This window comes from Mercurialis annua, linkage group LG6 (assembly GCF_937616625.2).
Source record: "Mercurialis annua linkage group LG6, ddMerAnnu1.2, whole genome shotgun sequence".
Taxonomy (NCBI): Eukaryota; Viridiplantae; Streptophyta; class Magnoliopsida; order Malpighiales; family Euphorbiaceae; genus Mercurialis; species Mercurialis annua.
The window spans coordinates 3,739,958-3,756,123 of record NC_065575.1 but is presented as its reverse complement, the minus strand read 5'-3'; the positions used below and the strand labels follow the sequence as shown (position 1 = coordinate 3,756,123).

At 36.2% G+C, this 16,166-nt stretch overlaps 1 protein-coding gene, 1 long non-coding RNA gene and 1 pseudogene across 2 annotated transcripts; 1 reads left to right on the top strand and 2 right to left on the bottom strand.

Moving 5' to 3' along the window:
* Positions 1-6,927: 6,927 nt before the first annotated feature.
* On the bottom strand, positions 6,928-7,662 carry LOC126653973 (uncharacterized). The gene is made up of 2 exons (XR_007632382.2): positions 7,573-7,662; positions 6,928-7,495 (listed from the first exon to the last, which is right to left on the bottom strand). It is a non-coding gene; the product is annotated as an uncharacterized LOC126653973 (long non-coding RNA).
* A 2,549-nt stretch (positions 7,663-10,211) lies between these two features.
* Positions 10,212-11,506, top strand: LOC126687462 (FRIGIDA-like protein 5). The gene is made up of 2 exons (XM_050382024.1): positions 10,212-10,604; positions 10,711-11,506. Exons 1-2 carry the CDS (start codon positions 10,212-10,214, stop codon positions 11,374-11,376), a joined length of 1,059 nt encoding a protein of 352 aa, XP_050237981.1. The 3' UTR covers positions 11,377-11,506.
* Positions 11,507-11,728: 222 nt separating this feature from the next.
* LOC126687461 (leucine carboxyl methyltransferase 1 homolog) lies at positions 11,729-15,505 on the bottom strand (annotated as a pseudogene).
* Positions 15,506-16,166: the final 661 nt, after the last annotated feature.

Below are 16,166 nucleotides of genomic sequence, written 5' to 3'. Positions count from 1 at the left end.
AGTGCCATTATTTTAATGACGTGTCATAATGTAATAGGTTAGTTCACGAATGACGTGGTAGACTGAATTTACATAAAAATCTCTCATAAATCAATCAAGTATGGCAGGAGGCGGACTCGTTCTTAACCGACATTCTGATTTGGTCTCCAATAAATTATATAAAAAAGAAAATTATGTATGTGTATTTATGAATTTTTAAATTGGCCACATCCATGTTGAGGTTCCTACACTTGACGAATTTTTTACTTATGGTCTTTGTACAAAAAAATTAGGGGTGTGCACGGATCTTGGATATCTCCAAAACCGAACCGAAAACCGGACCGAAAATATCCAGGACCGAAAAATATCCGTTGACCATTGACTTTTCCCGAACCGTATCGAAAATTTTATTGGTACGGTTCTGGATCTTTTATAAATAACCATACCGAGAACCGAACCAAACCGTACCGAACCGAAGTACCGAACTTATACCCGAAGAACCGAAATTATATATATAATTAATTTGATTAATATATTCGTATCAACTTTGAATTACTAAACATTAAAATTGTTTTATAAAATTAAATAATATAAATTAAAAATATTAGTCTATATATATATATAAATTATCAATTTACATAAAAATAAAATTATTTATATTTTTCGATGAAAATTATATGAATTTGTTAAATATTTAATAATTATTAGAAGTATTTGTTAAAAATTGATATGAACAAATTATATTATTCTCTATCATTAACAAAATTACATAGTTTTAACAAAATTAATATAGTTTTAGACTTAGTAAATACGAAATAAAAAAATTAACTTTTAATTAAGCTAATACAGTTATAGTAAAAGTATATTTCTAAAATCACATTAGTCAATCTTAAATATGAATGAAATATAAATATAGTTGACATGAAAACAAATGATTTGATCTAATTTGCAAGTTTTCCACTTTTACCTTAATTAATAATTAAAATCATTTATCATGATTTGTTATTAAGTATTAAATAATTTACATAAGTATTAAATTTTTTAGTTGATTTTATTAATTTTAGTATGAATTTATTAAAAAACAAAAGAAATGAATTAAAAGATAAGAAAATTTTAAACTATAATACATATAATTTTTAAAAACAGATTATAAAATAAATTTATAATTGAATTGGCTGATTCTATCTAGTTTTGGTTCACCAATTCTAACCGGTTCAGTCAGTTTAATACTGTCCAATTCGGTTGGACCGAATTTCCGATTCTCTCGGCTTAAAAAAACGGACATACGACCGGTTATCAATCAAACCGGACGATTTGATCCGGTTTTTAAAACACCGGTTAGGCTCCTCTTTCATTTCTATCTAATTCTTATCATCTCAATTTCATGTATATTCATTCATCAATCACTCTATATGTATGTCCTTTTATAAATATAATTCTTTTAAAAATCAGTTGAGAAAATAAAGCCATTTAATGTTGAATGGTATCCATTTTAGTTCCATATAAAACTCGGCCAATAACTTTTAATAAAACTTTAGATGACAATAATATCAATTTTTATTTTTTTTTAAGAATAATTTATGAATTTTAAATATATAAGATAGAGCTTTTAAAAAACAGAGGAAAAAATATAAAGAAAATTTTAACGTATTAATATATGATATGCATTTCATTTTGATACGCATTTCATGATATGCAATTTATTTTAAGGCTTAATACATTATTTAACTCCTAAACTTTACCACTTTATTTCATGTGACCTCTAAACTTTTTTTTATTCCATTGAACCTCTTAACTATTGTTTTTATTTTATTTAACCCCTAAACTTTACCACTTTATTCCATGCGACCTATAAACTAATTTTTTGTTCCATTGAACCTCTTAACTATTTTTTTATTCTATTTAACCCCTCAAACTAAACTAATTTTAACCTCTCAACTAAGTGTTTTTTCCAATGAACATTTAATTTTTTTTTTACTCATTTAACCTCTCACACAATGTATTAATTTTAGAAAAGATTTGAATATTTTTCTTACATTTAAAATAAAGAGCGATGTATTTTATATATTATTTAAAAATTCATTTAAGGATTAATTACTTTAAAAATCATGAATTTTAGCGTGTTTTACAATTTAAACACAAACTTAAAAGATTCGTAATTGATTTGAAAAGTTTGAAATTGTAAAAAATTAAAAGTTGGTATCTTAAAATTTCAAAAAATTAAAAATTTGAGTTAAAGTTACGAAACACACTAAAATTTGTATTTTTTTAATCAATTAAACATTCATTTAATATTATCAAAGTATAATAAATTTATGTATTTTATAAATATCGTTAACCAAAAGAAACAAACTCCTTTTGTCATTGTTGAAATGTAAAAAAAAACACTTGCATGTTCAAGAAGTAATACCATTTAATTATTTGATAAACTTTAAATATTTTTTATTTATTTCTACCCTTTTATTTCTAATTTATACTGTCATCAACAATTTATGAAAATATTATTAAAAAAATACGTTTTTTACAAAAATCATATGTCATTGTATATAAATTAATTTATATGCTTTTAAGCATTTTTTTAGACATAATATGGTTGAAAATTAAATAGTTGTATTTTTAAGGAGGTTAAAGGGGTAAAAATTAAAAGTTTAAATGTGCAATAGGTAAAAAGAATAATTAAGGGGTTAAATAGAACAAATAGTATAGTTTGAGGGTTAAATAGAACAAAAAATAGTTAAAAGGTGTAATGGAACACGAAATTAGTTCAGAGGTCACAAGGAACAAAATGGTAAAGTTTAGAGGTTAAATAGAAAAAAAAATAGTTAAGAGCTCCAATGAAATAAAATATTAGTTTAAAGATCGTATGGAATAAAATGATAAAGTTTAGGGGTTAAATAATGTATTAAGCTAAATGTTTTTAGGCTTAATGTCTTAAAAAATCCCGACCTTTCATTCTCTTTTCAATCCTACCCTAACGTTACAAATTTGTCAATTTTATCCTATTTTGCATTTTTTCATTTCAATTGTACCCTAAAGCATAAAATTGACCTTTTTTTTCTTTGACAAAAATTTCTCTAAATTGACCCTTTTTGCATTAGATTAACTTTTTATATTAAATTGACTATTTTTAAAAAAAATTATTAAACTTTTGTCAAATAAATAAAGGTCAATTTTATGTTTCAGGGTACAATTGATATGAAAAAATGCAAACTGGAGTAAAATTGACAATTTTTTAACGTCGGGATAGGATTAAAAAGGGAATAAAAGGTCGGGATATTTTTAAGACATTAAGCCTTGTTTTTAATGTGAAGTGATGGATACCGAATCCTACTGTAAGTATAATGGAGCCGAGTTGCAGGAGATCCACTCTCAGGCGACACCGGACTCCCCCTGAAGACGGAAAGATATGAAGGAGATACCGAATCTCTAAGATTCGGCAATACACTAATAAAGACCGAATCCCACATGATCCGCCAAGAGCGCGTCAGGTCCGGGATTCGGATAAACGACTAAATATGGAAACCTTGTCCTATTTGGACACAAACACTACATATGGAAGGATAAGCTCTACTTTAGGAAGATAAGACTATTTAGGAAGACGTTCCTAAATAGGACTCTTATCAGATTAAGGTAGATCTCGACAAATCAGGAGAATCCTTAAGATACGGCCGAATCCCTACAAAGTAGGATTCACCTACCTAATATAACTCTACTAGGTATATTCGACTACTATAAAAGGAGCACGAGGTATGCCTAGAATCACAATGACATTCATATACTAAAAACGCTGCTCAAAGCTCTAAACTGACTTTAGCATCGGAGAGTTAATCGGACAACCACCGTCCGGTTAGCTTCTACCCTGTTTTGCAGGTTCGCTCACCGGTTCAGAAGGCAGACTCCATCAATTGGCGCCGTCTGTGGGAAAAGCTTAACTAAACTTCAAAAGAAGGAGCTTTTCTGAACTCAAAAACAAATCTCATTGAAGAAGATGACTTCTGAAAGAGTAAACCTGAAGGACAAGCAACCAATGGACCCAAAAAGCACTCCGGAGATAATCAACGTGGCGGAAGACGGGCTTCTCAACTCCGGGGAAAAAAGCAACACCGGAGGGCTCTCTTTCTCAACACCCCAGTACCAAACTAATCCAATAAGAGGAAGCATCCCAATTGCTTTCAACCTAAGCACTGAAGAACAAGCACCGAATGCAGCGGCACAAGATCCACACAGCGAAATGCTGAAAAAGATACTAGAATCTGTACAGGCAAATCTTGACAGATTGGCCAATGAGGCCAAAAGAACAAACGACAGGCACGAAGAAACTATGAAAATGCTTAGGGAAAACTTCAGCCCTACAGCTCCCAGAAGAAGAGAAAGAACAGAAAAAGCAAACCCAGGCCGACGAGAGACAAGGGCAGAAAACAACAAAAGCAAAGAACCTCGGACCAGAGGAAACGAAGAAAGGAACGAAGCAAGAAACCAGCGAGAAAAGGAAACCAGCGACGAGGAAAGTCCTGACAGAGAAAAATCTAACGAGGAATCACCGGAGGCACCCAGAAATGAGCACAACCAGGAGGACGCCCGAAGCGGTCTGAATACGAAAAGAGACGAACGAAGGGAGAAGGAAAAAGAAGACGCCCCACCAAGGAGTAAGCGACAAGAAAGGGATGCAGGGAAAGAACAAAATAAGAAAAAACACCAAGAAGGAGAGGGCGAATCGTCAGAGACACCCCAAAAAAGCAAAGCCACATATGTGGTGGAAGAAGATTTAGAAGAGAAGATCGCCAAAGCGCTCAAGAAACTAAAATCTGAAGAATTAGACATAGAGGACCTCAGGTTGAAAGGATCACCCCTCTCGCCCGAGATCATGGAGGAAACCATCCCGTACAGCATGAAGCTGCCGACCTTGCCAGTTTTCAATGGGGAAGGAGACCCCCGAGACCATACCTCTAGGTTCACAGCGACCATGGGGCTACTCAGCGTATCAGACGCCATCCTCTGCAGGGTTTTCCCTACCACGCTCACGGGCACAGCCCAGAGATGGTATAACAAATTAAAACCAGGCTCGATCAAAAGCTTCGCTTCGCTTTCAACAGAATTCCTCAACAGATACCTCACAAACATCCCAGCTAAAACCACTACCAGTATCCTAAGAGCCTGTATCCAAGAAGAAGGAGAAACCCTGCGAAGCTACATCGAACGATTCAACAAGCAAGCTATGAAGATAGACAACCTGAACGTCGACATGGCGACAGAAGCATTGCGAGACGGGACGCGATTCGGAAAGCTGGTGGACAAGCTGCTAGTCAATAAACCCACAACTTTCTCGAACTTAATGGGCATAGCTCAGAAATACTTCGAGTTAGACGAAGGGCGAAGGGCGATTCGCGGAAAGGAAGCAAAAGGAAAAGAATCAAAAGAGAGATCCAGAGAAAAAACCAAGTCCAAACCTGATGACAGGAGAGGAAGACCCGAAGAAAGCAGACGATTCGCCCCCCAGACAAGATATGAATCGAGATACGATCCCAGAGATGATGAGAATAACTTCACTCCATTAAACACCAGCCGAACTAATGTCCTCATGTGGATCAAAGAAAACATCAAAAACGTGGTATGGCCACCCAAAATGAAAGCAGAAGCAAGAGACACCAGAAAGTACTGCAAATTTCACGACGATTACGGACACGAAACGGATAGCTGCAGAGACTTAAAGGTCGAGATCGAAAGAATGATCGACACAGGCGAACTGAGGAAATTTGTGGCCCGAAAAGAGAAGAGCAATGACAAGGGAGAAAAAAGAAACAGAGAAGACAAGCCAAAAGAAAAGGAAGACGAGCGCCCATCCAAAATTCTGGGAACCATACACATGATTAATGGTGGAGGGCATAGTAGCTCCACGATCAGGAGGAAGCAGAGGAAGGAAGTAATGAACATACGAGAAACTCACATGCCGCCAGTGATCTTCGATGTAGAAGACTATGAACACGTCAAAGCACCTCACAACGATGCTTTGGTAGTGACTACTATCATTGAAAATTGGAACATGGAGCGGATCCTTATCGACGAAGGAAGTGCAGTAAACCTCATGACGAATGCAGCATACAAAATGTTGGGAGGAACAGCGTCAAGGTTACGCCGAGTCCCAATTCCGCTATCAGGACTCGGTGGACCCTCCATCACCCCGCTGGGAGCAGTCACCTTGGAAGTAATAATCGGCCCAGAAAGAGGAATGAACAAAAAAATCATGTCACTATTTAACATAGTGGACATGGAATTGACATATAATGCCATCCTAGGAAGACCTTTCCTCCATGACTCGGCAGCGGTAACCAGCATCAGAGCACTGGCAATGAAGGTACCGACAGAGAAGGGAGTAGTGACGCTGAGAGGAGACCAAGGAATAGCCAAGAAGTGCTATGATGAGTCAGTGGTGGATCTCCAAGAAAACAAGACCGAAAAGAAGGAAGAATAGGAATGAAAAACGACCCATCATCGGTAACGACTCTCCGTCTTACCAGATGGCGTCAAATCTATCTTTAATGCTTTGTATGCCATCTTTTTATCAAAAAAAAATTCAATTTCGCTACCATCTGATTAGCCAGACGAACCAATAAAGAAATAAAAATCAAGAACAGCCACGAATGATTAAATCAAAGACGAAAGAAGAAAAAATAAATTAAAGATCAAACTCAAGAAAAGCTAAGAGCCAAGAAAATGAGTTTAAATTAACTCAAAGCAAAATAGCCGAACCAGGCAGATCGCCACGAAAGGCTAAAAATGAGTTTAGATTAACTCAGAAAAGGCGAATCGCCAAAAAAGAGTTTAGATTAACTCGAAACAAAAACAAAAATAAAAAGAGTTTAGATTAACTCTACAAAAAACAACGCCAAGAACAGGGTTTAGAATAACCCTCGAGGCAAGACAAGTACATAAAGATAAAGCAAAAGCACATTTCGAAGAAAAACGAAGAAAATATATTCATAAATTGCGAATTACAAAAAGCAAAATTAATACATCAGCAAATACAATCAAAAGAAAACTACTAAACACGGTCTTTAGAAATCTTGACGAGGAGATCACGGGCGATGGCCTGGGGATCCAACCCGTTGACCCCAGAAAGATCAATATTGGGATTCTGCTCCAGAAGCTTCTTCCCAATCGCAAGGCGATACTCGCTTATCAGGGCAGAGTAAAAAGCCTTCGTATCTAGCAGACGGATGTGAAGACCTTCAACCTCCGATCTAAGACTATCCCTCTCCCCACCAACAAGGGAATTGATCCGAATGAGCTCCTCGATCTCTTGAGTCAAGTCATCGGTCTTTTTCTCAATCACTTTCACTTGGCGATCATTAATCGCATCCTGCGCCTTGAGCTGCGCCAGAAGGGAATCATGCTCTTCCAAAGAGGCCTTCAATTTCGCCCTTTCAGACTCGGAAGTCGCCAAAAGAGCAGACAGACGCTCGACCTCCTCCTCGGCACACTGTCGGCGGTCGTTCAATACCAGAACAGATTGAAGGGCCTACACACCAGAAATAAACAAATAAGAAAGCAACTGAATACAAAAAACATATTATACTCAAGAAAGAAAGCACTTACAGAGAAACCATGAAAACAAGCCAGATCGGAAAGCTCCTGACCCGGCCTACCACAGAACCACGTGACATCATCAGGAATCGCCAAAGTCCGGATATACTCCGCTAGCACTCTCGGATTCAGCAAACTGGCAGGATCCTGACCTTCGACCCATTGAACCAAGTCTGGAGCAGAAGAAGAGCTTCCAGGAAAACTCTCCCTCGTAGGAGAATCATCGACAACTCGACGTCTTTTTCTAGACGGAGAATCCGGGTCTCGACCTAGAGAAATCTCCCCCGAATCAGCAACAACAGGCCCCTCTAAGGCCACACCCCCAACTCCCCCCGAAACGATAAATGATGCTAGAGGGGGAAGTAGTGACGGAATCGCCTCGTCGCCGACTGGAACAGCCAAGTCATCACCATCATCATCATTTATAACAATAACCTCAGGCAACGCTACCTCGGCGGAAGCTAGGGGGATATCAACAGGAGCTCCATCCACGACAATGTCGCCAGGAATAACGTTGGCGACAGAAACGTCAGGACCACCCATCGGAACGTCCAAATCTACTTGAAATCCGGAAAGGAAATCGTCAGAAGAAGAAGACATCCTACAAAAGAAACATTAAAAAGAACTTAAGCAAATTAATATACCTTGAACAAAAGAGTAGCAAAGATCCGCCAAGCCTCGAGGAGGATCCTCCAAAGGAAACCATCGACTCCGAAGATGACTATTAACCAAGACATCTAAAATGGGACGAGACACAATACTACAAGAAGATATGTCAAAAGCAAGTTTTGACTCGGATAAACTTAAAGAAGAAGAACAGCTCCGAACTGGATGAGAAGAAAAACCATCCGAAAAATGAAGAAAAGCAAATTTATGATAGACAATAAAGAAACGCCTTCGCCAGCGACTGGTTAGGCAAGGAAGATAAATACGAGATCGCCCTTCTCTACCAAGGGCGAAAACGAAGCAGCCATCACACTTCCTAAAATCTACAAAATGATATAACACTTTGAGAGAAGGGGCACAGCCCCGGAGCCTACATGCCTCCGAAAAGGCGAGCACTACTCTAATCGTACCAGGGTAAAGTTGCCCTAGAGCAACCTTTAAATCCCTACACACTTCTACTAAAAATGGATCCAAAGGAAACCTAAGACCAGCAACAAATTGCTCTTCAAAAAGAACCGCCCTACAAGAAGATCCGGGAGAATCAGACGCAGCCATATCGGCACCGGGTAATATTACCCTATAATCAAAAGGAAAACTATACTTAAAATAGATATCTAAGACTTCATCCCTACGAAGCTTCGATCGGGTAAAAGCCATAGCAGCGCAAGCATCTTCTACTCGACTAAGAGGCATCCTAGAACAGGAAATCACAAACATAAACACAAAATAAGGATCAAACAAAAAATATATTGAAGAACACGTTAAAGAACACATCAAAGAACAACAAGTACAGAAGAAATTTCCAGAATATAAAGCGTGGAGAATATACAAAGAAGAAAGCCATATTAACATCCAAACGACGAAAGAAAACATACCTGAAAAATCTGGAGAAAACAAGTCACGAAGAATCAAATAATCAAACGAAGAACGAAAAGGAAATAGCTACAAGAAATGAGAGTAAATTCGAAAAGCAAAGTAAGAGGGAAAAGAAGAAATGCGAAGAGATTAAATACAAAACGCTTTTGAATCATTAACCGTTTAAATCATTAAAAGCCGACACGTGGCAACACAGAATCTTACTAAAGAGGAAACGTCACCCACAAACATATGAAACGACTCGCCCGGAATACAAAGCGACTCGCCCGTATAAGAGAACTCAGCTCCAAAAGAGCTAAAATCCACTAAGGCATAAATGCCAAACTACTTCAGCTCACTTGCGGGGGGGCTAATGATGGATACCGAATCCTACTGTAAGTATAATGGAGCCGAGTTGCAGGAGATCCACTCTCAGGCGACACCGGACTCCCCCTGAAGACGGAAAGATATGAAGGAGATACCGAATCTCTAAGATTCGGCAATACACTAATAAAGACCGAATCCCACATGATCCGCCAAGAGCGCGTCAGGTCCGGGATTCGGATAAACGACTAAATATGGAAACCTTGTCCTATTTGGACACAAACACTACATATGGAAGGATAAGCTCTACTTTAGGAAGATAAGACTATTTAGGAAGACGTTCCTAAATAGGACTCTTATCAGATTAAGGTAGATCTCGACAAATCAGGAGAATCCTTAAGATACGGCCGAATCCCTACAAAGTAGGATTCACCTACCTAATATAACTCTACTAGGTATATTCGACTACTATAAAAGGAGCACGAGGTATGCCTAGAATCACAATGACATTCATATACTAAAAACGCTGCTCAAAGCTCTAAACTGACTTTAGCATCGGAGAGTTAATCGGACAACCACCGTCCGGTTAGCTTCTACCCTGTTTTGCAGGTTCGCTCACCGGTTCAGAAGGCAGACTCCATCATGAAGTAACAACTAACAACTAACAACCACTGTTCTCCTAAAAAAAACCACTATTAATTTTATCTCCGACAGTCGATTATAGCAATATTTTCACTTTCCCTCCTTTTCCGTAATTGAATTTGTTCCATTTTTAGGGTTTTGTTTCACTCCTACTCTCTCAATCCATGGAGGGGAAAACGGTTTCCTCTGAGTTGAAACTCAGTGAGTTAAGCAGACAAAACATACGCCAATCAATCAATCAACTCCATGATCGCGCTTCTTCAGTTCTGGTTCTCACTCTTCAATGGAAAGAAATCGAAGATCATTTCAATTCTATTCAACGCGGCATTGAACAACGTGCTATGGAGCTTAACTCAGTGCAAGAATCAGCTGAACAAAGATTAAAGGAAATAAAAAGTAGAGAGGACGAGTTAGAGGTAGTTAAAGAATCGGTGAGTTGGAGGATCAGGGAGGCTGAGGAGAGGGAAAAAGAATTCAAGTTTATTCAAAAGAAAGAGATTCAAGATAGAAAAGTAGAGATGGAATGGATTGAGAAATCAAGAAATCAGCTTGACGCCGTTAGAGCTTCCCTTCAGAAGAAATCGACAGAGCTTAAAGATGAAGCGAAGAAAATTGAATTAAAAACAAAAGAGAAAGAATTGGAATTGAAGGAAAGAATTAAAGGAATCGAGTGCAATGGGTGCGGATGTTAGCTTCCGTGTGACTATGGACGGAGAGGCATTGCAACTATTATTGAATGATTACTGTAATGATCGCGATTCGATTAGGCAAGAATTGCTGATTTCTTTGGGTTTCTCACCGAATCCTGCAAAGCTTGTTTTGGATGCAGTAAAAGGGTTTTATCAGGGAGGATTAGAGTTTGGTGAAGGAATTGTTAGAAGCTCTTGCGTTTTCTTGTTAGAGATATTGTTGCAAATAAGACCTGAAATTTCGCCTGAGGTGAGAAATGAAGCAATGCAGCTTTCCTTGGATTGGATGAAGCAAATGAGGAAAGATTCAGAACATTCTACAGAGGTTTTGGGGTGTTTGCTGCTTTTGGGTTCTTACAGATTGGCTTCTGCTTTTGATGCTGATGAACTCTTTAGGTGTTTGAAGATTGTTTCACATCATAGCCAGGCATCCCAATTATTGCGTGCCCTGGGTTTGGTGGATAAACTATCTGGCTTTATTCAAAATCTAGTAAAACAGAACAAGCACATTGAGGCCATTCGATTCATCTACGACTTTCAGCTACTTAATGAGTTCCCACTCGAACCTTTATTGGAAGATAATATAAGCAGTTGCAGGAACGCTATTACTAACAACAATGTAATAGCTGAGTGGGAATAAGCGCCCCGGGAGCAAAAGATGATCAAGATTCCTTTGTTAGCTCAATAAATTTAAGATTTAAAGTCTAGTTGTTGTTTGATTTGGGTCTTATTTCTTGCTTGTTAGAATAAATTTGTTAATTGCTGTCTTACCCGGCCAAGATGGATGTTATATACACAGCAGAGCCAACTACTAAGCCAGCTAACTCTCCTATCTGCCAAAAATTATATAAAAATCAACATTAAATATAAAAGAAATGAATGATGAAAGAAATAATTTTGGATGGATGTCATATTACAGCTTTAGTATCAGTTGCCATAACTGAAGTGACGAACATCATAGAAAATGTAACCACAATTTCCATTACAAGAGCTTAAAATTCTGATCCTGAAGGTGAAGTGGTTCCAATATGTTTTATAGGATGCAGTAGCACTTTTAATGTAAACGATCTAGATATTGCTCCCGTTAGCTGTGCTGCTGCATAAAATGGCACCTGCAATAGAGCTCACAAACTTAAACTCATTTAATTAAACAGAAAATATAATATAATTTTAAATGAAATTATAAATAAAGAAAAGAAAATTTAGAGAAACAATCTAAATATATATTTTAAGAAAATTACGGATGATTATTAGAGAGTGGTTTGATTGTTATTGTCATTTTGTAAGAGCTATGGGGGCTCGGGTTTGAATATGTACATCATCACAACAATTTTTTTAAATGAGTTTATTATCTTTTTTTTTAGAATATGAGTTTATTATCTTTATGACTAGTACAAACCCCAAAATTTAGTCCAATTTCATTCATATGAGGACAAGATTGGTTTAAAAATCCAATAAAGGGATCATAAAGATGGTGCCTCTCTCCGCACGGGTTTGGTCTAGTGGTCTAAATCTCAGCCATCTGGACGCCAAAGGTCGCGGGTTCGAACCCCGGCTACGCCCTTTCTTAATATGGAGTGGTTGAGGTTGGATTGCTGTCCATTATAGCCCCGAATTACGAGGTATGTGGGCTTGCGGGCGGTCCACATCCCGGGGTTTGACAATGATATTGAGTTTCGACTCAGTAGAGTGAGTCCTCGTCACTAAAAAAAAAAGATGGTGCCTCGCCGGATGACGAGTTAGTTCATAGTGATCGCGTTGATTATCAAACTGAAAACACGGAGCCTGAGATGGATGTGGTAAATTCGGGGGCAGAGCCCTCTCCCTAGGAAAAGTCTGCAAAAGAATTGAAATATATAAAGACGAAATCAAGAACGATGGAAGGATTAATAAAATATTCTCAAGTAAACATCAAGAAACTTAACTTGCATATTTAAATATACCTTCAACAGGAATTCTGACGTCCATCCTTTTTTAAAAATTTGATAATAGTTAGTATCAGTAGTTCTTTTGTTACTGTAAATATTTCCATAACTGACAAATAGATTGCTCTGGCCAAAAACATTGCAATTGGAGTTGGCTGGTAGCTATATATTCAATTCGGAATATAATTAGAATTCTAGGTTATTTATTGTGATGGTTTAAATTATAATATTGTTTGAAGAACTAACACTGTTCTAACCACATGTAGCACAACAGGTGCAGTGAAAATCATAATGAAATGAGAAATTCTATTCATCTTGGATCATGGGTGTACTAAGAAGCTATCTAGAAGACCATCACGGCCTGCACCATAACTGTGGTCGAAACTATAGTGGCCACCACCAATAGCACCATGACCTACACTACTATCACCGAGGAACGTATAAATAGGGGTGTACAAAATTTACATAACCAACCATGTGAAACCAACCCAAACCACTATATTCATTTTAATCATAAACCATTGGGTTATTGAATTTTTATACCCAACTAAAAGAGTTTTTTGGTTTATTTGAGTTATATATTATTTAAAGTGGATATGCATTTGTTGATTGATTCACCAAGTTTTTCCAAAAATAAATTTTTAATTATTTTTTTAAAATTATTTTTTATCAAAATATATTTTATCAAAATATATTTTTTCACGATAAAAATTTTTTAAATTTTTTTTTAATTTTTTTCCTGAAAATATATTTTTTTCTAGATCTTTTTTTAAATAAAAAAATCAGATTTTTAGATGATAAAAAGCAAAGAAAAGTAAATTAAATAACCCATATAACCTATGTTGGTTTTGAATAACTAAACTAACATAACCCAAATTATTTGGGTTATAACTCAAGATAATATTAGAAATTCAGTTTGGGTTGTATAAGCTAATAACCCAATCAAACTGAATTTGAACAGTCCTACGTATATATTATGATGGTCTAAAGAACATCATGGGTGATAAATCACCACCTAGCTCCGTGCTCCAAACTACCTAAAACATAAAGAACAAAGGAACACTGATGGGAGTCATCAGATTCTGCTACGACGGTCTAATCAGATATTTTGTAGTGAAAAAGAAAAAAAAAGAAAGAAGATGATAAATTGTGAAGAAAAAGAAGTACCTTTAGGGATTACACATATAAGGTGGCTTTTATAGCTTCACCTGTGCAAATCTGGCTAAATTGTTCTTCTTCTTCTTTTGTTCCCTACTTTTTTATTATGTTGATGTGTCCTATTTTGCAAACTGCTAGGTGCATTTTGCGCGGAGGAACATTCTCCTCGTGTGTCAGAGAATCTTCTGTGAGTTTTAAAAGTTTGTTAGACTCACTCACTGCTCAACATATACCTCTTTTGTCTTTATTCGAATGAGCGAGGGGCCTCTTATAGACCGATATATGGACATTTTGATACCTGAGCTATCTTTCATAGCCCGATATCACGGCGTCTGCTCATGTCGGATCCTGAAATTTAGCCTCCTTCATAAGTCGACCCATAACTATCTCTAATATATGATCCGGTGACCTTATGACCATTTATCTCGGTCCTGGCATCCTATCTCGGGCTATTGAGCACGGGGTAATCCCTTATCTTATTCCTCGACTAAGTCGTTCATTCTTTTGTCGGACTTAGCAATAGTCTCTTTGATTAAGGTTGCTTCGCCCTTAATAGACGTTACCACTGCGTTATCACTAGTCCCTCTCTAGTATATCAATTTAATATAAACTAATTTAAAATCGGTATAAACTCTTATCATGTCCCAAGCGACAGCACTCCGCCATCTTTGATCAAGGAAAAGTGTTTCCTTTGCAAGTAAAGTAGGTGTTTCATAAATCCCAAGTAGTGCACAGCCACAACTCTCCAAATTCCAACTCATTTGTTGCCCAAAAACATCATTGGGATGGATCTGTTCATATAAAAAAAACAAAGCATTTGAAAATGTCTTTGATGTCCAACCAACTATAGCATGAGTTGAATCTGGATCTAAGTATCTCAAGATGCACTATCAAATTATAAATGTTGGCAAGCTGGGATCAATATTAGCCAAAGCTATGATCTCATCTAGTTTTTGGATATCACGCAAATCAACTGGTAGTAGCCTGTAGTGGTCACTATGAATTTCTCCTTTCTCTTGCGAAATTGATGCTGAAACACCAAGTTTGCCTCTCAATTGACTGGATTCAATAATTGCTGCCTTTTTACTAGTTATCCTTGAAATCCAGCTCCACGTATAGAAATGGCGCCCTCATCCCGTAAGTGAAAGTAAGTTGTATCCAACCCAGCTCCAATCGACAATATCTGCTTTTTTATATGGCCTTCATCTTCACCACTCATTTTACAAATAAGAAACTAATTCCTATTACCTTTAATATCTTAATAACATATACTTAATCTGTATCCTTTAAGTATCTTAAGGTCCAAATAAATTGAAAAATCTGACAAATACACTAAAACCCAATAACCCTCAAGCAAAATTTACCACAATAAAATCAACATATTCAAAAACTGAAAAGGATCCAATACCAAATGCAGGTTTCACTCGACAGAAAGTAGAAAACACCTACAAGAAATCAAAAAGCAACAAGAGGTCCTTTCTAGAGGCATCTGAGGTAGAATTAGCATATTTAAACGGCCGGACCTTCATCAGACCGTCGCCGGACTCCGTCGATCGCCGCCCGACCTCCATTGATCTACTGCCGAACGAAATGATGGAGATCTAAGACAATTTTAATAAGACATTACTAATTGCAAATAAATTATTATCTAATCAGTTGATCCAAACTTCAAATTATATAAAGACTTTGAATATCACATTCCTCTAAAAGTTCATACACAGTATTTTAGAAGTCAATATAATATCATATTAAAATATAAATGAGCAAAATAAGAAATATCATATATTTATTATTGAAACTTACCAATTTTTCTTTCGCATGAAAAATAGTTTAAAACTTTATATTCCAGAATATCTATATAAAATGTAAAATACAAAAAAATTAAAGAGGAAGAAGGAAAAAAAATCATGACAAAATAACAAAAATCATTATAGATATAAAGACAGAAAATAAGGCTGAATTTTATAAAATATAAAAAAACATTATAAATATTTAATATTTTAAAATAGTTAATTATTATAATAAATTTTCAATTTATTTACTTTTATTAGTTTGCAGATTACGAATTTATTTTGACATTTTTAGTATTAAAATATTTTCAATAATATTTATTTATATCCATTCCGCGCAAATGCATGGGTGTACGACTAGTATTATATAATTGAGAGAACCAACGGAGGCCTCTCATTCATCCTCACCAAATAGAGCATTCCTATTAGTTCCCACCTTTTGTAAAACACTTATATTTATTTAATTTTATAAATTACTTTTAATTTAGATTTACTTCCCAACCAATGTCAAACTCTCTGCCTTATTTTAGATTACCATACCAACATCAAAACTAACG

What these genes read in the sequence shown, in the direction of transcription:
- LOC126687462 (XM_050382024.1), top strand. Translation starts at nt 10,212, where the DNA reads ATGGAGGGGAAAACGGTTTCCTCTGAGTTGAAACTCAGTGAGTTAAGC. An exon ending in CAAGAAATCAGCTTGACGCC is followed by an intron (nt 10,605 to 10,710) that starts GTTAGAGCTTCC and finishes AAAGAATTAAAG; the next exon opens with GAATCGAGTGCAATGGGTGC.